The following is a 27,751-nucleotide window of genomic DNA, read 5'->3' as shown; positions in this document are numbered from 1 at the left end:
GCCTTTGCCTTCCCCCGAGAAGAAACGCCCTGGGGCGTATCCTGGGGCCACTGCGGCAGCGTGGGGAAATCGGCAGCCTTTAAAATTTAGGTTTTAGATGCATGTAATTTAGCACTTCCCTATTGGAGAAGCAAACCTTTTAAACGCACGCAACCATGCTTAGTCGCAAAAAATTCTTTACAAAAAAGAACTGTATGGGTACAAAGATCTGCAGAGAAGGCCATGGGAACAAGCCTGAGGAGCAAGAGCGGAGCAGGCAGAGGGGATCCACCCCGATGTGTGGAAAGGGCTGGGAGCACCAGCTGAACCCTGGCACTCGCCGGCGCGCTGAATGCAGCCTGAACGCAGCTCAAACCTGCTCCAGGATTCACTTGGGAAACAACAGCTACCACTACGGGCAGCCATGTCTTCAAGCACAGGGCTGCTTCCAGCGGCAGCAGCTGTCCCCACAGCCAACTTCTGCACCTGCAGGGCCCGAGAGGCGCGGGGCAGGGCCCCCTGCTCCCGAGGAACCACAAGCTGCTGAACGGCAGCCGCGGGGCTGGCACACAACCCGGGCGGGCTAACCACAGAGCCCTCCCGCGCACCGGGCAGCCGTCTGAACGCTTACAGGGAGGGCTGTTTTACGTCAAGAGGCTCGAACCTTCAAGAACACGACGCAGCCGGGCGCCTAACGCCAGGCCTCCAGCAGGCCCTGGGTCGGGCCCCGCCGCCCGCAGCGGGACGGCCGCAAAAGGGCGGAGCCTGGCGGTAACGGACGCAGTAGAGGCTCCGCCCCCGCCCGCGCGGCCACGTGGCCTCGCCGCCCGCCACGTGGCTCGCGAGAGCGCGCGGGGAAGGCGGACCCACCGCTTCCACCTCCGCTGCGCTCACTTCCGCTGCGCTCACTTCCCCTTCCGGCGCACGCGCGCGCTTGATCGGGTGGTCCCGTCCGCTGGCGCACGTGGCTGCCCCCGCCCCGACCCCGCCGCCGGCATCATGTTGGTGCTGTTCGAGACCGCCGCTGGTTACGCCATTTTCAAGGTGAGGCGCGGAGGGCTGGCCGCGTGCGGCCCCCGCCCGGGTGGGGCCTAGCGCGGGGGGGCGGCTGCCGCCCCGCCGTGAAGCAGAAGCGAGGGCTGAGGGGGAGCAGCGCTCCGGGCCTGCGCTGGGCTGGCGGGGGGCGAGTGCCCCCGCGCCAGGCGGCTCTTCGGGGAATTGCGCCGTGCCTCTGGGGCCGGGCAGGAGCAGAGAGGCTGTGTTGTGAGGGAGGCCGCTGGCCAGAGGCGCGGGGAAGGGGCTGCAGCTGGAGTCTGAAGGCGCTTGGGGGGCTTCAGAAGGGGGGCTTCCTCGGTAGTCCTGCCATGGATCGCCCGTGGCGGATTTGGTAGGAGGGAGTGCACCCGTGGCCGTGCCCCTTCTGGAGTCTCTGGAGGCGTCCAGGTTTGGGCATGTTGACCACTTTCTCTTCGTAGCTGTGCCATCGTGGCTGATGTTCCAGCAAAACCTCGTGGATGCAGGAAGGGGCGTATGGGAGACAGGCAGCGTGTGCCCAGGCGGGTGTGCGGGGTGCTTTGGCCTGAGCCCGTCGAGCGGGGCTCGTCGGCTGGCTGAGCTCACGGGCAGGGTGAGCATGCCTGCAGGTATAGCATGCGGTCTGACTTCCCTCGCTCGGCTGAGAACGCGGGCTGGGACGAACAGACCGCTTCAGTGGGCTCTGCCAGCCTTTTAACGAGGTGGCTCAAAGGCTACAGTTTCATTGTCGTTTGAACAAGTCTAAACTAGGGCTGCTACAGTGCCATGTTCCTCTCTGGCCTGTTCTCTTGCTCGAGTGTTGATGCCTGTACAGTTCCACCAGCTTGTTCATAGAGTTTGATCATAACACTTGTATTTTTTTCCCACAGCTTAGTCTTATTTTTTTTTTCTGTGTTTAGCTTGTGTGCATACAAGTAAAGGTGCAAAGAGAGCAAGGCAGTGGTTTCTTTTTCCCTAGCCTGCTGCAGAGCTACACCCTAGGTGCTCTACAGAGCACTATGTCTATTTCACGTGCCCCGAAACCTTTATTCCTCGTTGGGGTGCAGCTGTGCAATTCAGGTAAGAAGGATTTCAAGATGTAAGCCTCAAGGAGAAGACAGAAATACTTCTAAAAGCAGAAAGCTTCTGTTCTGTGCCCCCGTCCTCCCACTTATACCGGGGGAACTAAGACATACAGCAGCCTCCCTGAAGGTTTTGCTTGCTGAATGTTCATACTGGCTAGTATCCTGCACCTTCGAAGTTACTAAAAATATAAATAAATTACTTCTTGAATAGGCTTAAACTTCTTGCGCAGTGAGCCACGGCCTTTTAACCTTTCACAGGAGCCAGGAGGAGCTGAAAATAACTCGTATTTTAATTTCTGAAAGCAGGGTAGGCATAAAGCAAAGGTAGGAGGAGGGGCATAGCGAGAAATGAAGGAGTCCGTCTGCAGAAGCGCTGCGGCACTCCGCTGCGGGTGCCGGCAGCCGGGGCGCGGCGTCTGGCTGCGATGTGTGCGCGAAGCGGCTAGAGGGCACCGGGCACCCAGCAGCAGCGTGCCGAGGCCGGCTGTGAAACGCCTGCGCCGGCCGAGAGGCAGCGGGCTGCAAATGGTGCCTGGGCTGCATTGCGAGCGAGGTGAAGGCTGTCTGCTGGAACTGAGCAGCAGTCGTGTTTTATTAAAATGGATGTTCTGAGATAAGCTTTGGTTTCCCATACTGATTTTGTTTGCAGCTGCCAAGCCCAGATACAGCGAGCCCCAGCCACTGGACATATGCAGGGCAAGGCTCTCTATCAAATAGCTTTCCTTTCCTCGATGCGGTAGCTGTTCAGCTGCGAACTTGTGTCGTTGTTACGCTTGTATGTTCATTCTGTGTCAAAATATTCTCTGCAGGGTTTCACTCTTTTTAAAGCAGTCTCTAAAGATTGTCACTGCTAGTTTGGGGGAAGGGGGGTTGAGAGGGTTGTTTGGTTTTGTTTTGTTTTAAGTTATCTGGGGGTTGGACAGAACTTGTGCTTCTGAATTTTGGGAGACCGTCATGGTCACCTGCTTCCCTTTTCAGAAGTGCCCACAGATGTCCGTTGCCAGCATAACTGTGCTCTGCCTTTATGCCTTGGTGAGCAAGAGCTGTTGTCCTCTGCAAGCTGTGTACCTCTCGGTATTCCCTTTGTGTACCTTTCGGTATTCCCTTGTAGGTGTTGCTCCTATGAGAGAAACAAATAGTATAAATAGTACGGGCAAAAGGGTCTGAGTCTTACTATCTTGCAGGACACAAAATATCCATAGGCATGTAATTTCTATATACTAACAACCTTGATTTAGCAGTTTCTATGTATTTATTTTTCTCTATGTACCCATGTCTATTTATAGAGGCCGAACATTTTGTAGGCCTCAGGGTAGAAAAGATGAATTGGAGGAAAGAATCAGCAGGCTGAGGAAAGGAAGAGTTGCCCCGAGGTTTTCCTGTGCCTCAGAGTCCTGTGGGAAATGAGCTACTATGTTTCTTTGCTCAGTTACTAATTGAGTTTACAAAAGACAACTCCTTGAATGAGACTTAAAACTCTGCAAGGGAGCGAAATCTTGTAATCCCAAGAAGGATTTCTGCACTGCACCGAGTCAAATTGCAGTTGTCTTGAATTCATGTTGTGGGGACAAAACCACAAGGTTTTTGGAGTGAGGTGTAAAGAACATACTGTTGTAAAGATCTTGACTGTACTGTTCCCCTGAGCACGTTTCTAGGAACTTGCAGTACACTCTGTTTTGTGAAATGTGTGTAGGCTCTAGGGGTGTAATTGTTAATCTTACACTGTTTAAAAACTGAGGGAGAATCCCCTTTGTACAGAGGTGGGATTAAGCCATTGCTGCCTCTTAGGTAATTCTTGGTTCAGTTGATTACCAAGCTGTGGTGAAAAGTCATCTTTATAGAGATGTTCTCTTTCTTCCTTGGGCTAGCTCAGATTAATGAAAATAACTTGTGGGATCACTCCTTCCTGTTGGGTGTCCCAGACATGTTTGTATTTTCCCAAAGTAGTGGCAGGTTTGGTTTTGGGTCACTGGGGTTGTGAATGAGTCCTGTAGAGGAGGTGGAGCAAGCCCTGTTTTGATAAACAAAGAGAGGGGTTTGCTTTAATGTGCAGCTTCAGAAGGACCCAGCCATTATTGAGCAACTTCTGCAACTCAATTGAAAGTAAAACCACTGTAGTATTGTGTGTCTATTAGTAGGATAAAGCTGCTGAGAGAGAATGATGAAACCGGAGATCACCGAAATTGAGTGTGTTTGACTCGATCGGTATTAACTTCCAGTGGTTGGATACACTGTAAATCTGCTTCAGGTCGTCTTGGCTGAATGCAGGGTTGAAGGTTGTTCAAAAGTGCTTTAAGTATATTTGTGTGGTTTTTTGTTTTGTTTGTTTGTTTTCTGTTACAGGTTCTGAATGAGAAAAAGCTCCAAGAAGTTGACAGTTTATGGAAAGAATTTGAAACTCCTGAAAAAGCAAACAAAATGTAAGCAGCTTTATGTGGGGGTACCAGCCTGGCTTTTGGAAGGACGTGACTGCCTGTAGTTATGCACATCTATGGTTCAGAAAGAACTATTGATTTTTATTTTTGAGTATTGTAAAACCTAAAAGCTGTGAACAATGATAAAGTTGTTAGCTACTCAGAGAAACATGAAATACCTTTTTTTCCTTGCAGTGTAATTAAGCTGCAGAAGGCATTACCATGTGTCACTGAAACAAAAAATTGAACAATATTTTAAGGAGATCTGGATGCTTTGACAAGAACATCCAAGCTTGTAATCCTGGAACTGGCTGAAATGGCAGGTTTTTGTGCTCACAGGAAATTCTTAAAAAAAAAAAAAATTTAATCCAGCTGAAACTAATAACATGTGAATCACCGTGCATTGAGAGTTAGTGTTATTGCCCAAGATAACAGTGAACATTATTACCGCTGTGGAGCTCAGGGATGGCAGTGTCCACTGACCAAGCTGGCCTTCCTAGCAAATTGCCCTAAAGCTGGGGACAATGGTGGATTCCTTCCAAGTCTGGCTAGGATGTTTTTACTGGAAGATTTCTAACCAGCTTTGGTTATAACGGATACCTGTGAACAAGCTATGCCTTGCAATTTCGATTTATCCTGCTCTGTAACAGTATTTAGAGGAGAGGCTGGAATATTCCCACATCTGCCTATTTGTAGTGTTGTTAATCTTGTCTTAGAAACATTATCTTGGCCACTTGCTAGACAGGATGTGGCTTTTGATGGATTTCTACTCTGATCAGAGTAATTCCTATCTCGCCTGCCTTTCTGAAAAGCCATCAGTATAAGCCTGGAGCTTCTGTTGGACTCTGCGAATGCTTAACTCAAGCGTTCAGCTTTATCTGTGACCTTGCTTCCTCTGCAGATACTTGACTCACAAAGACCAGTGGTTAATCAGAACTGGATTAGTCAAATGCCTGTCCCTGACAAGGAATTTACTGGATTAAGATAACTTCTTAACTGTAACTGTAGATATCAACACCAGAGTATGTGAGAGGGAGAGGGAAGCTGGGCCTAAGGATCTGACACAGTGTGGTTAAACACTGTCCGTATGATTTTTGGCTCTGGTCAGCAGTTAGGGCATGGAAGAAATTTTGTTTGTTTGTTTTAAGCTCAGCTCAGAACTTGTATTCTAACATCTAATTATGAGGGAGGACTTGAGGATTCATGGGCAATGAATCAGTTCAGTTTTGAAGTCTTTGAATATGCATTTGGTTGAAAAGCATGTTAAATCTGAGCTGTGCAGGCTACGCATTCCACAGAGTCAGAAGACTCCCTTTTGAAGATGAGTGGGAAGATGCTATCATTAGTCAATCAGCAGTGACACCTAGTTAATCAGGGTGCAGTGTTGAAAGTTAAATGGATGATGTCTGTCTTTAAATATGAACTGCAAAACAAAAAGGGGGCTTAGGTTTTCTGATTATGTTGGTCCTAGAAATACTAAATCAAAAATCCCTTTTTTAATTCTTTTTAAATGAAGTTTGTGGGATCCAGCTGAAAAGTCACATCAGGCTCAAGCTGAATCAGCAGGTTTAGTGCTGTTCCTTCTTTCTGAGGATCTGGATATTGATCTCTGCTCTCTTGCAGTTTTAGGGAGAAGAGGGGAACTATAATAGCAGAGGCAAAAACAAAAAAAAAGTAAAATGGTTCTAGCATCTGGTTTATGTACATTTGTTTACAAACTTGTATTCTTCTGTAGAGTAAAGCTGAAACACTTCGAAAAATTTCAGGACACAACAGAGGCACTTGCTGGTGAGTTAACACCATTCTTAAAAAAATATTTAAAAAGTCTGTCATGGACTGGTTCATGCATTACTTTCCTCTGTCCCTGCTCTATTTCTTTGCTTAGTTTTTAAATTACAAATTTTTCAGAGTGAACTGTTTTTATTGTTTTATGAGGTCATCAATCCGGTCTATAGTGCAGTAGAAATGTAATGAAGTCTATTGGTTTTTTTCCTACTGTGCTTATTTCCCAAGCAGCTCACTAATGAGCACCATATAGAAGGTTTTGACTGATATACATAGCCTGTTGTCAATGATGGATTCTTGTTGAAGCTGAATATAACTGATTTGAGTCAACATTTCGTCACTACCACTGAGACAACAGACTGATATCAGCCTACATATATTATTACAACTGCTCTTGTTTTAGGGATGCATATTATGCCTGGGTTTTTTAGCCTAAAAATAGCCTATATTCCACTTAAAAGAAATTCAGGTGTTTAAACAAAATGGAAAGCCTTATATTCAATAATTCTTACTAATTCAACATTTAAATGCTTGATGCTGTGGACTAGTTTGAACAGAAATGATAAAAGTTCTAACTAATCATTCAGAAATGATGTGACTATTACTGCTGAATGTGCTGTATGACATCAGTAGATGGATATTCCACGTCACATTTATGAGTAAAGAACAGATCTTCGTATTCTGGTGTGGTAGGGGTAGCTCGTAAAGGAAGTGAAGAAAACAAAAATGGAGGCACTACAGTCATACATGAGATGCAAGTGACACAACTGAGATTGAAGCTGCTGTATATTCATTTCCCTGGCATTTTTTAATGTTGTTTTGCATAGGTTTGGATTCAGATCATGTATAGTTAGGCTGACTTAAAAAAAGCAAAAACAAACACTCACAAAACAAAACAACACCCACCCCCACAAAAAAAAATTCTACTACTTTGCTTCAGGTTTATTTATCTGTGAAATGGCAGAGATTATTCAGACTACCTATATCATGTTTATTTTGAAGGGAAGACTATGTATGTGGCTGTTTTAAGTGGGTTAGGAGCTATTGGCCAGCTTGAAATGTGGACACTTACCTCTGCTGTAGAAGAGTTGAGAGGAAACTCAGCACAGCACTTAAATTTTACCCTTACATTTCATTAAGGTTCTGGAAATCCAAAACCACTGGCTTCTGCTCTGTTTGCTGTCGTGAAGATGTTGTATCAATCACAGAAGTTCAGTGGAGCACAGAGCTGACCTGCAAAGAGTTGTATAATGCCTGCTTGAAATATATCGTGTGGGATTGTAAAGCTTTTACAGATCTATTAATACTTGAGAATGAAGAATGTCCTTTTAAAATTCCTCAGTCTACATGCTATATTAAAAAGGTCCATGTCTGACTGCCCGGTCAGTGTGTTTGGCATCACTCTTTGTTTGGCTTTAGATAGTATATTATCATCATCAGAGGATGCAAATAAGCCATTACTCAATTTAGTACATCATCATTGCTGACTAAGGGACTGGGAAAATGGTTGGTTAATTAAATGATATACAGACTGTTCCCATATAACCTTGCCTTCGTAAATGTTAAACATATATGTAAAGCATATGGTATACTGTTTGTAGAGATCCTTAAACAAAATTGACAGAAACAGAACTGAAACCACATGGAGAAAGGAGAGGCAAGGGTAGAAGGGCTTTTGATTTTAGGCCTCCAAAGGAGCAAGTATATAATTTTCTTCTATTTCAATTTTAGCCACTGCATGGCAAAGTAGTACTGCAGCTCAGACTAGAGCTACTGTGGGCAGTAAAAATAAAAATACAAGGTTAGGAGTACTATTTTTACAGATTTTAGGAAGGGAAAGAAACTGCATCTTTGGTCTTTTGTTTTATACAGCATCCACAGCTCTTGTAGAAGGCAAGCTCAGCAAGAACTTGAAGAAAATTCTCAAGAAGATAGTGGCAAAAGATGCCCATGAACAGTTGGCTGTGGCAGATGCCAAACTTGGAGGTGTCATAAAGGTGATAACTGATTTTGCCATTCTTCCTTTTGTTTCATGCTACTGAAATCTTACAGTCAGGTTCGAGAGATTTTGCAATTATTAGCAATCGATTATGCTATGTTTGTAGTGTGGAAGATGTCTAATCCTTATGTTTAAATGTGTACTGTATGATACTGGGAAGATTATGTCTTGAGTGCACAACTGAATGATATGGTAAAAGTGCACTGAGGTGTTCAGGTTTGCTTGATTTCTCTCTTAAATATTTTTTGGAAACCCAGCAGATTAAAAAATTAATTTCCCCAATGTTCCCATCCAGAAAAAGAGGAAGAGGAACCAAACAAAAAAACAGCCAGGCAGACATGCTTATTCTTCAGTAACAGATGCAGAAATAATGGGGTGATGACTTACTGTCTTGTTGGGATTACGCATCATTCTGCCTGCCTTAGTCTACAAGCAGTTGTGCATACCCTTCAGTCCTTGCCTACCAGAGGAAGGACAAGTACAGTAGAGGTGGACTGCTTTCTCCCATGTCTCCGAGGCGTCAAATACTAGGTTCCCATCTCATGTCTGATTGCTCCCTGTTCTAGTGATTTTTATTCTGACCACCTCCTCATGCTGTCTTAGGAAAATGGTGTAGGCTGCAAAATGAGGAGGATTTGGTGTTAAAGTGAATAATACCAAGGACTCTGAATTAATTATTCAGTCTTGTTCTCTGAAAAAGACCCAAAGCCCCCAGCCCTCTACCTCTGAATTTTCTCTCTGTGGCCAAACTGTTTCTAGTAAACTGCAAAATCTTGAACCTTCAGTTCCAGTGTCTACATGGCAGACAGAGGATTATGTATAAATCTTCTCTTCAAACTGGAATTCTTACTGTGTGGGGAACTGGGGGTGTTGCTACCTTGAGCATCGAAGATGACTGACACTGTTGTGTTATCACAGGATTGCAGTAGGAAAACCAGGTATAATGAGATAAGGCTACTGGAAGAAGAACTTTAGAGGAATGTCACTGTTGTGCCTGATTTTGGATCACTGATTTCCATCCTGCAGGACAAGTTGAATTTGAGTTGTATACACAGCCCGATGGTTACAGAGCTGATGAGAGGAATTCGCTCACAGATTGAAGGGCTTATTACAGGCCTTCCTTCTCGAGAGATGGCAGCTATGTGTCTGGGTCTGGCGCACAGGTGAGTTCCTAGAACAGCTCTATTTCATCCCATCTCTGCCCTGCTCCTGTGTCCTCGGCTATGCTGTGGTGTTCGAAGTGTCTCTGAGCGTGTGACATGGTCTCATACTGCGTAAGTCAAGACACATTTGTATCTGAAATCTTGTTTTATAAAGGGAGGGCTTTCCAGCTTACATCCACCCTTTAGGGAGAGGCTTCATCTTTCCCCGAAGTTGAAGTTGATGGGTTTCCTTTGCATGTTACGTACTTGAGGATTTGGTTTGAAATGTGTCTGTAGCAGTCAAATGTGTCTCTTAAAACTTCATTGCCACTGAGAGACAAGGTGATGACTGATTTATGCCAGAATAAATACCCTTATAATACATAATGTAAATGTTAAAGGCAGACCTGTCTTCCCACCTTGTTATCGCTGCCTTTTAGGTTCGGTGGAGCAGTGGTTAGATACAAAGTTGTTGGATCAGCATGGGGTCAAGCATTTATTCATGAGTACCTTTTAATCCATATTCTGACATGAGCTTGTACTGTTTGTGAGCCATTGGCAAGTTAGAGAGCTGCTTTGCTGCAGCTAATTCCATAAAAATAGATGATGTTTGCTTAGAAAATGGGCATTAATATTGAAAAAGGACTTTGAAGGTGCAAGTCCTCATTGATATCAAGTGTCTTTTACTGTAGCGTTTTAATGAGAAATTTTAAATGTACATTAAATCCAGATGGTAATGGGCTTTCTCAGACAGTGAGAATCTGTTCCAGGAAGTGTCTTCTGTTGCTTCGCATGAGCGTTGCTGATATTTGCTGCTGGGTAGGTACAGGTTGTGGATTGCCTCCAGCCACTGCACAACTGGAAGTGCTGTTGACAAATACTTTTTGTGGGGAACCATGCAGAGAGAAACCGACGGCCAGTTTCCTGCTACAGCACTCATGTTCAATCTGCTGTATGTAGTACAGATAGACTTAACTTTCCCTTTCACCCTGGTCACAGGATGTGCATGTACATGTGTCGGAGCTGTTGTGAAACTTGTGTTGGCGTGGCTTCTGGTCACAGCTGAGAGCAGTCAGTGACATAAAACTGAGGTGGTATGAATGAATGTATGGACAAGCTATATTAATGTAAAATAAGAACAGGTGGGACATACCCTGCAACAAGATGTCAGGATGCTGATGAAATTGTATTTCTGTCTCCTCAGCCTTTCCCGATACAAATTGAAATTCAGCCCAGACAAAGTAGATACCATGATTATCCAGGCAATTTGTAAGTATATTTAGAGCTTAAATTATTGATGGTTCAGCTTAGGATAGCTGACTTCTTTACAGAAAAGTATTGCTGTCGGTTTCCTCCTAGTGTGTTTCAGTAAATAGTGTATCAGTGTTCAGCTAGGCATAAAGTGTGTTTTCTTAATAGGGTTTTCTGCAAGCAGAAATATTTTTAGGGTGATACAATAAACTGGTGTCCACTTTTTTTGTAGCATAGAGATCAGCTGAGATACAGACAGTGTTAGTTCAGTCCTCTGAGGATTTCACTTCCCAGCATGCCTCCCTTCTGAGTAGTGTTGGGAGAATAGGCTCCACAGGACAGGATTTTCTGACCTTTCATCCTGCATAGAGGGCAGTGTAGAAGTAGACTTACGTTAGGCATGTAAAACCCACTGCAGTGTGTAATGCTGCATTCTATCTCCTTGCTTTCTTAATGGAAAACAGACTGAAGTTGTAAACGCAGCTAGGAAAGCCCTTTCTTCGTTTTTCCTTGAAGACATCCACATCGTAATTGGCATGCTTGCTGTGAAGCAGTGGTGAAGAATCCTGTTTGGAATATTAATTCCCAGACTGTTGTCAATGACGAAACATAGTTAAGCTGAAATTAATGATTTAATTCAGTTCCTTCGTCACTACCACTGAGACAACAGATGGGAATGTTGGTATTGCATTAGTGGGAAATATTTTAGCCTCAGGGCTCTGTAGCAATATATGCTGTGGGTGTTACACTCTTAGGTTGTAAATCCAGTTATTGGTCATATCTGGTAAATGGTGAGCCTGTTGGACTTCTGTTGGGTGTATTTATGTTATAAAGGCAACTAAAAGGCTTAATACAATCTTTTAAATCAAGTATTGCATATAAGATCAGCTTCTCACCATTAAAACATTCTTCCTTAAAGTTTATTAGATGGCTAAGTTTTACATCAATCTTGTATGTAGCACTTTGGCTGACTGAGAGGAAGAATAACTGGCTGCTGCTCCCCTTCCAGGGGAATATGCTTTGCAGCTGTTAAAGGAGTCTATCTAAGATGGCCCCAATGATGAAACTTTCAGGCCACACTCATGGGAATTCTAGTGTTTCTGTAATATTGAGTCTAGGATTATGCAGTTCTCTGAGAAGTAGTGATTTCTAATGTACTGCATCTTACGTTTTGTTGTAGTCTTTATGGGATAAAATACTTCAGTTCATCTCGCTTTACACTATTTAAACTTGTTGATTTGAGAGTCTTCCATTTTTAGATTACCTTTTCAGAAAAAAACAGTGCATTCTTCTTTCTCTTAGCACTTCTTGATGACTTGGACAAAGAACTGAATAATTACATCATGCGCTGTAGGGAATGGTATGGCTGGCACTTCCCTGAACTGGGCAAAATCATCACAGATAACCTAACGTATTGTAAATGTGTGCGGAAAGTTGGTGAGTAATAAGGAGGCATGAGCCTGGAGTATGCTACATGTTAGTATGCAATGCATTAGTGGCACTGGTTTGTAGAGCAGCAACTTGCCCAGCTAGTCATGACTCTGTATACAATCCTGCCTTCAGCAGCAGCAGTGTAAATAAGGCCAGTAGAAAAGCAGTGTATGCTTGCATCTGTATGTTGATGCAATTTACCATTTTGAAGCTTAAGAGGAAAGCTAATACCATATCACCAGTCAGTTCTTCATGGACCACCAGAGTATCTTCTTAGAATCACAATTAGTCAGCAGACCAGTTTGGAAGTTAGCTGCCAAAAACTGAGGTAAAGAGAATCGCTGCCTGTTTGTGAGTGTTCTTGGAGACAACAACTGCTATAATTCTTCAAAGGAGCTGCAGTAATGACCACTATGATATTTTGGACACTTGTCTCACCTCTTAGGCATGGACTTTGTATTGACAATTTTATTTAAGTAATGAAGTTTGCAGTCCACGGAGAGACTTATGATATTAAGGGAGATTTTTTTCCCAATTGTAGGAAGAATTACATAGGTTTGGTTAGTGGTAAATGACTGCTCACTTCCTGGAATTCTTCCTCTGTAACCTTGTGACTGAAAATTTTGCAGCAGGCAGCTACTGAAAAGGTGAAGTATGCAGTGCTACAGAATAAGGGCTTTTCTTCTAGTTTCAAATTTAATATTCACAGCTAGTATAAACATAAAGTCGGAACATTGCCATCATCCTATTCCAAACTCACAAAATATGTCAGGCTTGACTCACTGTTGTTATTTTGGCCTTTTATCATTGTCTGTTTCTGTGCTTTTTTTTACTAGTTCATCTTGCCCCCAGCACAAACATGCTTTCATCTGTCCCCCACAGGAGACAGAAGCAATTTTGCCTCCTCTGATGTTTCTGACATCCTACCAGAGGAGATTGAAGAGGATGTGAAGGCTGCTGCCGAGATTTCCATGGGGACGGAAGTATCAGAAGAAGATATAAACAACATCATCCATCTCTGTGATCAGGTTCGTACACATTGATGAATGGCAATAGGAACTCTGATTTAGCCTCTTCTACCAAGGAGAGGTTTTTCCCAGGGTGTTGCTAATACACTTGTGATGGCAGTGATGATTCCTATATTGTTGCTTTGCTGATGTACATACATGAGGGTGCACAGTCACTACCTCATCTGAGCCATCTCAGACTGTTGATGTCTGTACAAAGTCTTCCAAAAGTGGCAGTCTTACTTTTGGGGGAAATTTTGGCATCATTGTGCTTTTAAGTCTTCGAGATAATGGTACTGTATAGCCTCTTTTTAATGTCACCTTTCAAGCTAATTGATAAACCCTGGGTTAAAAGTGGGGCGCTGTATCCCCAAAAGAATTAGGAGCCCTATGCTCCTTTCATCTGGATTGTATGTGAACTCCCTCTTACTTTAGTGGTGCCGGTTGGATCCCTTTGTAACTCTACCAGGGAGTGGCAGAGTTAGGAGTTCCTGTTCTTGGTCTAGACTGGGCTGCTTTTTTGTGTGCATTCTAATTGTGTGTATTTGTATGGAACAAGTAAAGAGCATTTATCCCATTTCAAGAGAATGGTGCCAAAGATTTATGTGAAAACTGAATGTTCCAGGGTTTTGTCCTAAAGAAAATGTCCTTACTAAGTATTTTTGTTCTGCTTCGCTGTCTTTGGCATGTTGTCAGTTGCTTTATCAGGAGCTTTGCTGAGAAAATAAGTTGCATAAGGAAATAAGCAATACAGATCCAATACACTTTGTGGATGGAGCTCTGCTCTGGGAATGTACCTTATACAAAGCTTCCTATAACTCTGGCTCTTGGCTGTCTGCATTTTGCATTTTGCTAGTCTCCACTGGAATTCTCAGCACTTCCTCATTTCAATATATTTAGGTCTTAATACTTGTTGGTCAGCTAATACTGATTCCAGTAACCAAACTCTGTCTGTGTCAGGTGATTGAAATCTCTGAGTATCGGACACAGCTGTATGACTACCTGAAGAACAGAATGATGGCCATTGCTCCTAATCTCACTGTCATGGTGGGTGAACTGGTTGGAGCAAGACTTATTGCTCATGCAGGTGGGTTACACTGATCAATGTAAGTAAAGCTTAGGTGAGCTCATCGGAGGTTTTCTCTGAGGAGCTGGTCAGCTAAAAGCATTATGCAAGGCCCTGATGAACATCTTGTGGTAAAAGGGGGGAAGGTGGCACTTGCTGGTATTCTCAAGATTCGTCATGAGCTTGCTAGTAGTCTGTGATGATGAAGTTCTCAGTTGGCCTGAATTCCTTTTTGGAATATGAGGGCAACTTAAGTCACTACCTCTTCTGAGACATTACTGAGCCTCCTGCTGATAGTCTAGTCACTTCTGAGGTAAAATGCTGACAAACTGGCATTAGGCTTTTATAGTCAGACTGGCTTAAGGTAGCAGCCTTATTTCAGTTATCTATTCTGCCAGTTCTGTGGTGACACATTCTTGCTGCCAGACTTTGTCAGGGGTAGGCATTACTCCAGCAGAATATGTTTTATTGAATCAGCCTTCTTTCCTGTGGCTGAAATCAAACCAAGACAGTTAGTAGAAGCATGAAAGACTGAAATGGCTTACCTGTCCTTCAGGAAATGAATGTGAAGCAGCTCTCATAGAAATAGATGGCTCTGAGCTTCCTACTTTTGAATAGTGTAGGAATCAAGCCTCCTGCTTCGCTAGCTGCTCTTCCGACAAATTACTATTGCTGTGTCACCTCCTTCTAGGTTCCCTCTTGAATCTGGCGAAACATCCGGCTTCAACAGTTCAGTTACTGGGCGCTGAGAAGGCACTCTTCAGAGCACTGAAGACTAAAAGGGACACACCTAAATTTGGCCTTATCTATCATGCTTCCCTAGTGGGACAAACCAATGCCAAAAACAAAGGAAAGGTGAGTTGCAGGATTGTTTACCAGCTTTGAGCTTCACAGTGAGGCTATTTGTGTGGCTTGCATTACTGTATTGCTTCACGGTTATGTGGAAAATGCCACTGTCCCACAAATCTTTGGATGTCATTCATTCCTGTTTGAAAAAGCGAATGGGATTGTCCATTCAACACATCTGAGTAATAACAGATGCATTCCTGCTGAGTTATGATGTAACACTGGCTTTCTCAAGGGGTACATTACTACTTTCTTCTATGTGATAGTAAACTAAGCTGTTACAGGGTTTAGTCTTGCTTGAAAATTGGACTGTTGTTGTGCTAAAGCTACTAGCATTTGTGGTTTGCTTTTATAATGCAGGTGGATGAATATGTGGAGAAAGCTATCCAGCTGGAAATTACATCTCGAACTAACCTGATAAAGGTTGGGGTAGAGTAGGATATGTATAACTGACTTGCTGTCTCAGATATTTCCCTCTATTTATCAAGAAAATCAGGTGTTACATTAACAGTATTTCAATGCTGAAAGAATGATGTACTAATTGTTTTTTCGGACTAAACACTGCTAGTAAACGGTTACTTTGTTCTTTTGTTTGTGGGTATGGTTTCCAGATCAGAGTGAATCATTGCCTTATGTTAAGTCTTAACATTTAATATTCTTTTGGCTTTTCCAGATTTCTCGAATGCTGGCAGCTAAGACTGCCTTGACTATTCGTTATGATGCTCTTGGAGAGAACACCAGTGCTGAAATGGGAGCTGAGAACAGACTAAAAGTAGAGACGAGACTGAGGCTTTTGGAAGAGAGAGGGGTAAGTCTAGCAGAGGGCTGCATGAAGCTGACATTTTTGTTTATGGTATGATCTTTCTGATGCATTGCTTTCTGAGTCTTTTCCCTTCACTCAGTTGTGTGATCTAGTGTCACTCTTACTCTGTAGTTTCTCCCAACCTTGGCTGGAGCAGTAGTGTTTGTAAGCTGGCTGCATCCATTTGTTTGTGTGTCAGTTTTCCTTGTTTACATGCTTGTCTTCATTTATATTATACTGAAAAATCTCAATTCTGAAGAAGATTCATAAGATCATACATTTGCATTCTAATACATCTCTGTATTAATTGCAGACATATGCTTGTTACTTCATAGCTTCTTTCCTTTCACCTTAGGAAAAAAGCACATTTTGATTTTTCTCCCCACACACACACATTTTGCACCATGGTTCCCCAAAATCTGAACACTGGTGGTGTTCAGTCTTAAGGAGCTTTCTCTGTAGCTAAAGCAAGATGATGTTCTGCAAATTGCTGCATTGCCCTCCCATCACCTAATGCATATCCTGCCTCTCTGGACCTGCTGTTCCATCTGTTGCCGTCAGCACAGCATGCTGGAAGAACATAGGGTTCACTTTCCTCTTTTAGGTGGCATGCCTGCTGCATGTGATTTTATAAATGATGACTGGATTCAGCTTTCCAAGCTAGAAGATCTGATAGTAATGCTGCAGTACTGGCATCACTAGAACAAAAAAGAAAAATCCAGAAAAACCTGCCTGCTTCTCCTTGAGCATTTCAGGGGAGGTGATACTTCCCATCAAAACAAAGGCAAGGAGTCATTTTAATACCAAAACACAAACTGATCACCTGACAAGTACAAATTTAATTCAAATCCAGTTTGGAGCCTGTACTGTGGTTTTAAGGTTGGTGTTATGCCAGACATAGGGTGATACCTGCCCTGACATGCAGTTATCCTTGCAAAAAAAAAAGAAAGTGTGCACAAATTTGAGCTGATCTTGTGAATTAAGAGGAATGATGTTGTATGTCATGTGGCTGTGGTATGTTTGATCCAGTACTAGGGTGCCCTTTAATTGAATTGGGCTCTTGAAGAGCAATATTAGAAAGGCATGTGCCTTTCTCACCCCAGTTACCTCCCTGTCACTATTCTACTCCTACTAGTCTACTCCTAGGTGTAAGACTCATGCAGGTACACAAGAACCTGACCAATAATACATGTCTATCTTTCCATTTTTAATTCCTTTTAAGAGCAGTTGAACTTGTGTTGTGAATCATTTGCATTATGAGTAATTTGTTTTTCACTTCTAAATTTTTCTTGTAGATAAGAAGAATAAGTGGCACTGGAAAAGCCTTGGCCAGGACAGACAAGTATCAAAACAAGAGGTGAATAGTTTTTCCTTTCAGCTTGACTGAGTAAAAATGACTCTCCATGTTTTTATTTCTGAGAAGCTTCTTGTTTGTGGGCTGGGTTGACTTTAAGATCCAGAAAACATTGTCTGTGCTCCTAAACACTGATGACAAGTCCCATTGCTAATGGGAATTTCCATTTTCCCACATTTTACGGTTGTGATAAAGCCAGTGAACTAGAGACCCAGTCTTGATTTTCTAACAGTAAATTACTGACATCATCAGATAACAAGTATATTTAGATGCTATCGGCATCAGCCCAAAAAGCTGACTAGTTTGGGGGGTTAATATATAGCAGCTTTAGTTAATGCAAGTCTGAATAAATTAAATTTGAAAAAATCAGAGTTTGAATGAATTTTTTTGACATGGAAGCTGTCCTAGAGGCCTACTTAGTTGTCTTATTTTTAGAAGGAAAAAAACCCCAACACTTGTTTTGAGCAAAGCTTTGTCTCCTTGTTTAGGTCTCGTACGTAAAAAGTAATATATATCTTAAACAATAGATAGGCACTGGACACTGTTAGAGCAGTTTCTGGTGCCTGAAGTGACACTGTAAATTGCAACTGGGACAGCTGAACATCTAAGGATTTGAACAGACTATTATTAGTCTGAGCTGTGACATCTGGGTTTTTTGCTTAATTTGGTTGCAGGCTTCTTGCTTAGCTTGGCCTGCTTATTTTGCTGAATCTTTGCTGTAGAGAGGGCAAGTGATCAGCAAAACCAGGGCTGGGTGCTAGTTCTGTGAAGAAAACAATAAAACCCATCTGCAGTCCCCAAACATCTCGAGCCTAGCTGTAACTTTCGTTTCCATATGTTAGGCATTTCAAAGTGTAGTGACGGCTGTGATTTCTGGAGCAGCTTTTGAAGACAGTGTCAGTAAATGAAGCATCAGGGCATGTAAGGAGGCAGTAGCTTAGGGAGGAGGGTGTTGAGGAGACAACATAGATGCTGGTTTTTGACCTCTTGAAATGAGGAGTCATGAATTCCTGCCAGGACACGTTTCTACTGTTAGACATGCTTTGCAAATGTGTCTAGGCTTGGGGGAGAGATGAGAGAGTTCCTGGCTGTTTGGCTTAGTCTGGCTGCCTAAAGGAGCAACTAACTCAGTTGCTGTCAGATTGTTCTCGTAGTACAAAAATGGCAGTACTGCTGCTTTATGGGGAGTGATTGAAGGGCTAAACTAGTGTTTTAAGGAGATTGGCAAGAATCTCTTAGTCTTGTATGGAACTGTGGATCTGGTATGAATTAGCTACATCAAAGTAATGTTTCAGAAGTTAATTGTGAGGTAGTTTTTAGAGATGAGGTTCAGTATGCTTTCCAAAAAAAGATGTGAGAGTGCATTACCTGTCTTTTGGCATATTTATTTGCTATTTTTTTAATTTTTTAATTTTTTTTTTTTAGTTAGCAGCAGTATTTTGACAATGACAAGGAAGCCAGTGAGCTCTTGCCTGGGTTTAGCTGAAGCAGAGTCCACTATTTGCAAAAGGCTGCATAATCAATTTCTGTAAAGCAATATGCAGTCTTAATACCCATAAGAATAATTTCTGTGTTTTAGATGGCTGGTTCTCTGCAGCCTGTAGAGGAGTTCGGGACTGAACTGAACAAAGGAGCATGCAATATTTGAGAAGAGGCAGATTCAGACACAGATTAGGTATTTGAATGTCCTGTACAGTCAGTGATACAAGTGATACAGAGATGAGCCATAGCATTACCCTGCCTTGTGAGTTGTGCCTTGTGAACATAATCGTTGAAAAGCAGTGCAGAAAAAGTAAAAATAAAGCTACTTCTAATCCTGTATATATATTACCCTTAGGGTATGCTTATATGGACTTACCAAATTATGGGGACCTATGTGCTTGTGACCATACAGCTGTGCTGGAAAGGCTTTCAGCAGCAGAGAGATCAATCTTAAGTGCTCTGTAGAGCCTTGAACAGATATAAACCAGAACCAAACTCTTATTTAACTGTTGTCTTCTGTTCAGATCAGATACTTGGTGGGTATCTCCTGTAGTCATGATTACTGATGAACCATTCATGTATCAGAGAAAGGGCCTCACTATTTGTAGATGCTTTGTTAGCTGAGCAAGGTTGATTTGTGAATATTCTTGGGAGGTTGTCTTGGAAAGTTTATGTTTAACTGCAGGATCTTGCCTGGGAGTTAGCTCTTCTTTTTGTTACTTAAACTGACTTGTTTTCTTCATTACAGTGAAGTAAAAGTATTTGACCCGTCTGGTGACTCTACACTTCCTGCCGTTTCAAAGAAACGCAAAATTCAGGAGGTGGAAGAACAAGACACAGAGGTTGCTGTGAAAGCAAAGAAGTTCAAAGCAGAGATGAAAGGTTAGTTGCTGCATCTGTGCTTCTGGCATGTCACCATGTTCATCATGCAGTGGGGCTTAATGTTTACAACCAGCCGCAATACCTGGTTATTCTCCTTGGGTATGACAGTGTATTTAAAAAAAAAAAAAGTAATAATCCTTTATGGACTGACACTAGACTGCAGTCAATTTCCTATAAATACCTGCTTTTAAACAGCGTATAAGAACACTTAAAAACAAAACTCTACTCATATTCTTCTTGCAAAATTTCTTGCTCAGCAGGTTTGTATTTAGTGGGCCTCACTATCTTGAAGACAAAAATGCTCTTCTCTGTAAAACCAGAACTTGCACAATTTTCTTTAAAGAATACTGTTTTATTCTGTATAGAAATGTTTTCTGGTATGTTTCAACATATAAACATTGAATGTCATTTCACCTCAAATTCTGACACTTGGAAATTTCAGTCTAAATTTACATAATACATGAACAGTTGTTACTCTCTGGAGAGCTAAAACTGAACTATGGCCACAGTTATTCTTTCCTTCTCTGATAAGGTACTATGTCAAGAAGATTTTTGGACTGCGACTTCAAAATCTGGTTTTATATTATAGATAATTTTAAGAAACATTCTCTCTTCTCTCCAGTGTGCAGTTCAGCACCTCTAAATAGCTGGCCTAATACTTGCTATGATAGTGGAGTATTCAGTGTGTAACTTGGAAGGGGAAAAAAAGGAAAAGGAAGATGACTTTGTCACTTCTGTGAGAACTGAGCCAGATCTGGGGATGAGCTACTCCCAAGTTTTGTCAACTACCCATGCCTGCAGCAGGTGAGGGCTGCCAGAGCCCTTCCTTTCTGCCCTTCTCTGTGCTGCTGTGTTCTACGGTATCAGGGTGTAGTTATGCTGGTTCTCTACCTCTTTGTGCTCAGCTGATGCTGAGGTGTAATCTTTCCAGGTGCCAGTTGTTTCATGGTGTCTGTGTACATAGATGGAGCAACTTGCAGGAACCTAAACTTAGCTGAAAATTAGAGTTACACTGCAGGGAGAATCCTTTGTGCTATAAAGCTGTGATCTGTGCCTCAGCTTGTTCTCTTGTACTTACCATAATGCGACAAGGACACATGAGCACTTTGGAGGCTTGAACTTTGCCCGTTTGCCTTTTTTTTTTTTTTTTTTGAATGTGGGTGTTCTCACAGCTACTGCTTTTGATAATCTTTTGAATTAACTTCCCTTACTATAGTCTCAGAATTGTTCCCTTGGGCTTTCCTTGCATTATCAAAGCAAGTGCTGGCATCTCACACCTGTGAGCTCCTCACAGATGAACTATTACATCCATTTTCAGCCTGGTCTCTTACAGTATGAGGAGGAAATCTCTGTTCATATTATTCAATGGTTCATGCTTTTATACACAAATCTGCTTGTGTTTGCTTCATTTGCTTTATTGATCATTGATATTTCCTGGTTTAGGGATTGGGTAGAGCTTCACAGGTATCCTTGAACTACCAAGAATTATTTGAGCAGTAGATGGTGTTCAGAATGCTTATGGACTACTGAAATCTGTGCTGTTTGCATGTTTTTTTTTAAACCTCCCAAAGCCTGAAGTACAGGATTCAGATGTGTTGCTTTCTTGCTGAAAAGATAGGGCATCCTTCAGATGTGTGTGGTTCATAGCTCCTGCTTTTCCCAGTTCTTCATATCAACTGGGTCATTTTATTTGGATACTTGAGCATTAGAACTAACTGTGCCAGTTGCTTCAGACTATGGAAGAAACGTTTTCAGAGACCTTCTGTATCTCGTATCACCTGTACGCAGAACCAGTCCCTTCAGCCTGTCCTCTTGTACCCTTTGTTTGCTAATTCTTGTATTTGACCACCCAGCAAAGTACATGGATTTCCTTGACACAGGCTAGACAGACCATGACCTTGCTCTTTTCCAGTATAGTTGGTATGACTGCACAGTGTGCTAAAGGGCGGTGGTGGTGGTCCGAGAAGTCTGAGTAGTTCAGTAAGTTCCGTAATACGCAGAAGAGTGCAGAGGAGGTCCCAGCATTAAGATTTATGTTGCACGTCCACTTGAATATCCATGAGCCTTTAATTTCTGCCGCTCTTGGCGCCATTCTTTTTGATGCAGTGCTCTGTTAAGCTTTTCCCTGGTCAGAGATTACACATCCAGACATAGTGTTGTGAAAGTAGTCTCTGCCCCTTCCTTCCCCATGCTGTTTGTGCAGCTGCATGATAAATGGGGGTGGTAGAAAAGCAGCCCAGGAAAAAAATGGGCTTTCTTCAGCCTGATCAATTTTCATACAGTTTGTTACACGAGGAAGGTAAGGGACAGGAATAAGCTGGGAAGCTGCTGCTGAAAAGTGATTTGTCAAACTATTGCTTTAATATTTGTTGTAAAGAGAGGCAATATTTTAAATTGTGCTAGCCTGAAATGTAAATGTTACTGCAAGATGTGTGGTGTTTTCTCTCCCCCCATTTGGGGTGCATGTATGGCATTACTTTGGATAGGAAGTGGCAGGGGGTGTGGGGGTGAGGCATGACTTCAAACCACTTACACGTTTTACACCTAAAGGGAAACAAAGCGGAAGGGTAGTGCCTGAAATAAGTTATAATCCGATTAAGGAGTTGTCTGTTAAAACCTGTTTTAATGGTGGGGGAAGGAAAATAGGACAGGTATTTTTGTGACTACAGTCTTTGAGGTTGAGTGTGGCTAGAGAGAATGTATGCTACCAAAAGGGCTAGCCAGTGCCCCTAATAAAGTGTTCAGATTGCATTTAAGCATGAGGATATAACAGCAGCTAGTCGTTTGGAAAGGTCTCTTTTGCAAAGAGAAGTATCATCTCAAATTAATGGAGTGAACCCTGCAAGACAAAGCCTTAAATGTCAGCGAGATCATGACACGGCGTCTTTATTGGTAGGGCACGTGACTTGATGCTGTACATGCAGAGCATCGTGTGGAGGAGGGAGGGTGCATCGGGCTGGTGTGTAAACTCTTAGAGAAAATTGGTGGAAAATGGGTGAATGGAAGTACTGCTGGTGATCTCCAGCACTGCACAGGGCCATCAATCAAACAGCTCTTCCGGGTGCTGCTTTCTGTGCCCCCGTGCCCGATACTAAGAGCTGTCAGCTTCTTGTCAGCTGCTGTGTATCACAAAGAAACCCCACCGGGCTTGACTGACTTAGAAGTGTTGCACCCAGAGGGGAAAGACCAGCACCCCGGGAGCCTTTATCCTCATTCTGCCTAGGTACAAATACTTGGTCTTGTGATGAGCTTTGCTAGAAAGCAGCAACTGAAATCTTCAGGAAGGCGTCTGCTGCTAGCTGTGAGAAGTGACAGTGCCTGTGAGTGCACAGTGCATTATCTGCAGTTGTAAATTGTGGCAGGTTCCGCTGCCTGGTGTGTCATACTTGATGACATGTAGAGTAATAACAAGAAGTTATTTTTCCAAGGTTACCACCCAGCATTTTGCTTGAAAATGCATAGCCTGCCAATCCAGCTGAGTGAAAATGTGTCGCATAGCAAAATATGATGCGTATGCTCCTGCTGTACTGTATGGCTTTAATGTAGTTTATGCTTATTTTTCAGCTACTTTTTATTTCCCTGTCATATGTAGGGAGGTGAGGATACTTATTTTTACACGTGTTTCGAATGCATTATGCTTGCACACTGTTCACTGTGAATGATGTGTATGGCGGAATCCACTTACAATTATATTTACCAGTTTCTTTATCTGGAATCCTTTGCTGTTTTGCTTCTGGCATTTTTTTAATGTCAGAAAACTGCATGTGTTAGCTGGCTGTATTTTCCTGTAGACATGTCTAGAAACTTTTTACCCTGAAGCAATTTTTTTTTGTCTGAAGCTTATGTTAGAGGCAAAGATTGAAGTGTATTTTTGAATCATATAATACTTCTGCTGCCTTGAGGAACTAAATTTGTGACAGAGTACAATCAAGATGTTAAGGGGTTGTATGTTTTGGTTTTTTTGTAATTGCACTGGTTTTGTTTCTGTTCTTTTTGTAAGTGGTGAGTGTGCTTCAAAATGAAACTGATTTGGCTTTTTGGGGGGAGCACAGTGAGAAAATTACTTCTTGAGTCACACCTCCAGTAGCAACTGTACATACCACAAACACCACTGGTTTCAGCATCTCAGTTTTGAAGCTACTGAAGGACAGTGGTTGCTATGTCATGAACTTATGAGTACTATGTACTGAGAAGAAACTTGATATCCAGCACCAACTCAGTTATGCAATTAAATTTAACTTGGGTATGCTCCAGTAACAGCCTGGCTACTGCATAGGCTGTCAGCTTGGTAATGATTTCTGCTTTGTCACTTTACCTGGAGATTCCTAAGATTGTGGTATGTATTCTAGAAAATGAGTGGTAAATCATAGTGCCTTGACCACTGTGATTAGATAGGCCAGCTGTTGATGAATAGTTCTGAAAAATAAATGTAAGTGGGCATTAGTAAATCTTTCCTTGGGTTAACGTTCCTCTCAGCTTATATAAATAATACAATTCCTGTCTTCCAGGACAGGAAAGAGTTTCTGCTGTTGCACTGAATGCTTTATGTTAGGTCAGCATTAAGAGAGCTCTGTGTTTGCCAGTATAATTGGTTAAGAAAACTGGTCTGCTTCTTAGGAAATTTCCAACATCAAGATAGGGAGATCCATGGTGAACAAGGTACTGCTGGCTGAACACTCATTTCCAAGGTGGGTTTTAGAGTTCTTCCACTGCTCTTGTGATGCTGGTGAAAATACTTGCCAAACTGTGGACAGTGTGTTTTCATAAAAGAGTACTTTGAAGGTAATTTCACAGACAAATGAAAACATGCAAGCTTTTTTAAACTTTGGGAGCAGCATATAGGAATGGTGTTTGTACCAGGAAATGTGAATAGTGCTGTCTGAACATTGCCACTTCTTAGATAGTTGTATATTTTAATTATAGCAGGGAGTAGTCATGTAGGTAAGGGCAAAGTGGAGAGATAATAGGTGTAGAGAGATGTAAAGAAAGGGCAGTATGGTATTCGGTATTTTGCATTCTTGCTGTCATCATTGCATTCTCTCAAATCTCACAGAAAGCTTTTCCTTTTGCCTTTTACATTCTTGATAACTGACAACCTGCCTTTTTTTTTTTTTCCTCTCTTCTGTGGTATAGAAGAGATAACTGTAGAAGATGATGAACCTGTCAAAAAGAAGAAAAAAAAAAAGGATAAGGGAAAGCAAGCTGAAGAAGAAGAGGTACCAAGTGAGGAACCCCCCACCAATCCCCCAGTTGAGGTGAGGCAGAATTGCATGGCTACCTGATCCTTTATGGGAATTTGCTTCTCTCTAAAACATGTGGAGTGAGAAGGGAAAAAATATTCTTATCCATATAACCCATGGTATGCAAGCACAGTTTTACTCTTACTAGTTTATTTCATTATATCCATCACTGTAATGTCCAGGAAGATTTGCATTACAAACTAAGATCTGAGAAATTTGTGACTGCAATGCCTCCGTGTATCAGGAGTGATTCTCTTCCTTTTCTCTGCCCACCCCTAGCTTTAGTCTTCTCTCTTTCTACATCTTTTCTAGTGAGGAGGGGTGTCCCTTCGTGCTGATCCACAGGTGTATGCCTAGTGTTTAGGACTAGTAGAGAGCAGAAGCTGTACCTGCTGAATTGATGAAGCATCATGTGATGTCTTCTAGCAATAGTAGAGTGGATGGGACCAAACCAAACTGCTTGCTTAGTTTTGAAATCCTGTTATTAGCATGGGGTTTAATTTTCTCCCTGTCGTTTAGCGCAGCTACGCTGCTTGACTGCAGTGCTGAACTGCCAGCAGTGTGGCAGACAGCATAGCTGGCCCTGCCGTGCTGTAAACATTTAGCAGTAGAGGAAGGGGACATCTCTTGGGTTGTGCTTTGAGTATGGCAGCTGCTGTGATGCTTTGAGTGTGAGCTGTTGCCTAGCTGCATGTGTTGCTTTGCTTCTGCATTATGCTTTGGTCATAGCAGCATTTGTTTGTTTGCAGAATACAGAGAAAAAGAAGAAGAAAAAGAAGAAAATGAAAGATGAAGACTGATGAGGAGCAGCGGGGAAACATTTTCCCTTGGACATCTGCTTCAGAGTAGCATTTCTTGACATAATTTCTTTAGCTTCTTGCTGAAAACTGTAACTTCCCTGTTTTGCAAGAGGGCAAGGAGATGGATTTGATAGCTTTCTTCTGTCCTGGAACAGGATTACCCCAGTGTGTCTGCTACTTAGGAAGATTGCTGTGGTTTTGGTTTCTTTTGTTGAAGAGCTCACAATAGATCATCTTTTCATATGCAGTCTCCACTGATAAGGAATAAAAAAATTTTTATGGAGATTTTATGCCTCTGTCTTTTAACTTGTTTGCTGGTTTTCTAACCATTATCAGGACTATTTCTATGATATTATTTTAAATTAATGATCAGCAAAAAAAAATTCTGAATGTGTAAGTGTTTTGTTGCAGTTGATTCTTTGAAGAATTCAAAGGTTCTAATATTCTTAAGTTCTCCATAAAATTGATACAAATATCTCTGCATAATAGCAAAGATGTGTTGAACAGCTGAGGTGCATTATTGAATCTGTGCTGTAGTTCTGAGAAAGCCTTTTTACATTATTTTTCAAACATTTTGGTTTTGCTGCACTGACTAGCAAGATTCAGACGCATGTTTTGAACTACCATGAGTTAGCTTCCAAATTGCTTCTGTGGTGATTGTGGCAAATTTATTCACTCGATTTAAAAAAAAAAAACAAAAAAACAAAAAACAAAAAAAAAAAACACCAAAAACAAAACAAAAAAAAAAACCCAGGGAAAAATTACTTCTTCAGCTATCTGATAATGAAGCTGAGAAGACAAGTGGTCTTTATTAGTAGCAGAAGTCAGCCATTTGTCAATTCTGCCATTCTCCATAGGGGATATAGATGCACTGAAGTAGCATCATATGATCAAGATGCTAAAGCTCTTGAAGATTTAAGGTGGAAAAGGAAGCAATTTTTATTTGACTATGTTTATTGCTCTGTTTATTAACTAATATGAAAAAGTATTTTTTTTTCTAGGTGTAGTGGTAGACTATTACCTAAACAAAATAGTAGTGTCTTTAGCTGGATAACATTGGGTAACTCTGCAGCCAGGGGTAGCTGGTGCTTTTCTGTGGAATACAGCTTATTGACCAGCTCTTGGTATTTAACTGCCTGTGGCTTGCTTATCTGTTTGTGTAAGTGGGTATAGCGAATCCTGAACAAAATTGGTAACATGTTTATTAATGCAGTTCTACCAGTATCAAGAACATGAACTGCTTCTTTTTTTCTCCTCCTCCTCCCTCCTCCCCCCGAAGGTTGCTGTGAGTTTAACTGCTACAATTGAGAGGCTGGTCAAGGAGTATCCTGAAACAGCATATTGGGACTGTGCTACCTTATTGCAATCATTTCTTGTCCTAGGTGTTACGTATAGATCCTTCTGCTGCACTGTGTGCAGTCGCTGATGTTTTACTGTGCAGAGCTCTGGAGTGCATGGGAATACTAGAGACCTTTCCAGTTCATCTGCTTTTTGCTAGACGAGTAAGATGAATTCAAGCTGAAATGTTTGAGCGGGCAGCAAAGGTTTTAAAAATTATTCGTAATGAGATGGAAGACGTGGCTATTAATGCCTTTTAATTTTTTATTGTAAATACATTTTCAAACAGAAATCCTTACAGACATGAGAGTTACGTTTTCTCTGAACTATTAATGTAGTCGCTTGCTCAAAAGTATCAGATAAATTATGTATGCGCTTCTCAGAAACTGTCCTATATAATTCACCCTATTCAGAAAATTTGTATGAACGTTACTTGCTTAGTAAGTCTAATCAGTGGGATCAAAATGGAGAGAAGTTATTTTTGCTCGGCCACTTTTTCCTCCCTTTTGCTTATTCGTTTCATAACAAGGGAATGAGATTCACCTCTTTGCTTACATAGCATATTTCAGTGGTTTATGATTGCAAGGCAATGTCCAGTGCACGCCAGCCTCCATCTCACAAGGCAGCCTGTTGGAGCTTAGTCATGAAGCAGCACGCCTCTGCCTCTCCTGCTTCAGTGTTGGGAGTGTTGATTTCAATATCAAATTAACCAGAGCGTCTACTTCATTCTCTTTCAAAATTTCTGAAATGCTGTAGGTTTGGTTTTTTTTTTTCTGAATGAAACTTCTTTGAAGAAGAAAAGCACCAAGAGCTCAATGTATGTGACCCAGAAAA

The 27,751-nt window shown here is 42.1% G+C and overlaps 1 protein-coding gene across 2 annotated transcripts; it reads left to right on the top strand.

The window, feature by feature from the left end:
* Positions 1-978: 978 nt before the first annotated feature.
* On the top strand, positions 979-25,864 carry NOP58 (NOP58 ribonucleoprotein; the record flags this gene model as incomplete). 2 transcript variants are annotated; one of them, XM_082001300.1, is made up of 15 exons in its annotated part: positions 979-1,023; positions 4,422-4,498; positions 6,228-6,280; positions 8,150-8,274; positions 9,303-9,439; positions 10,623-10,687; positions 11,972-12,106; positions 12,983-13,128; positions 14,068-14,194; positions 14,865-15,028; positions 15,693-15,827; positions 17,117-17,178; positions 19,406-19,539; positions 24,676-24,794; positions 25,529-25,864. In XM_082001300.1, the coding sequence occupies 15 exons, from the start codon at positions 979-981 to the stop codon at positions 25,577-25,579; spliced, it is 1,575 nt and encodes a 524-aa protein (XP_081857426.1). In that variant the 3' UTR covers positions 25,580-25,864. The 2 variants fall into 2 exon arrangements, with proteins under 2 accessions (XP_081857426.1, XP_081857425.1); XM_082001299.1 differs by having other exon boundaries at positions 24,673-24,794.
* Between the last annotated feature and the right edge of the window lie 1,887 nt (positions 25,865-27,751).

Source organism: Phaethon aethereus (assembly GCF_964289735.1).
Source record: "Phaethon aethereus genome assembly, chromosome: 6".
In the NCBI taxonomy this organism is placed as follows: domain Eukaryota; kingdom Metazoa; phylum Chordata; class Aves; order Phaethontiformes; family Phaethontidae; genus Phaethon; species Phaethon aethereus.
Note: the sequence above shows the minus strand (reverse complement) of the source record. Positions and strands in the feature narration are given on the sequence as shown.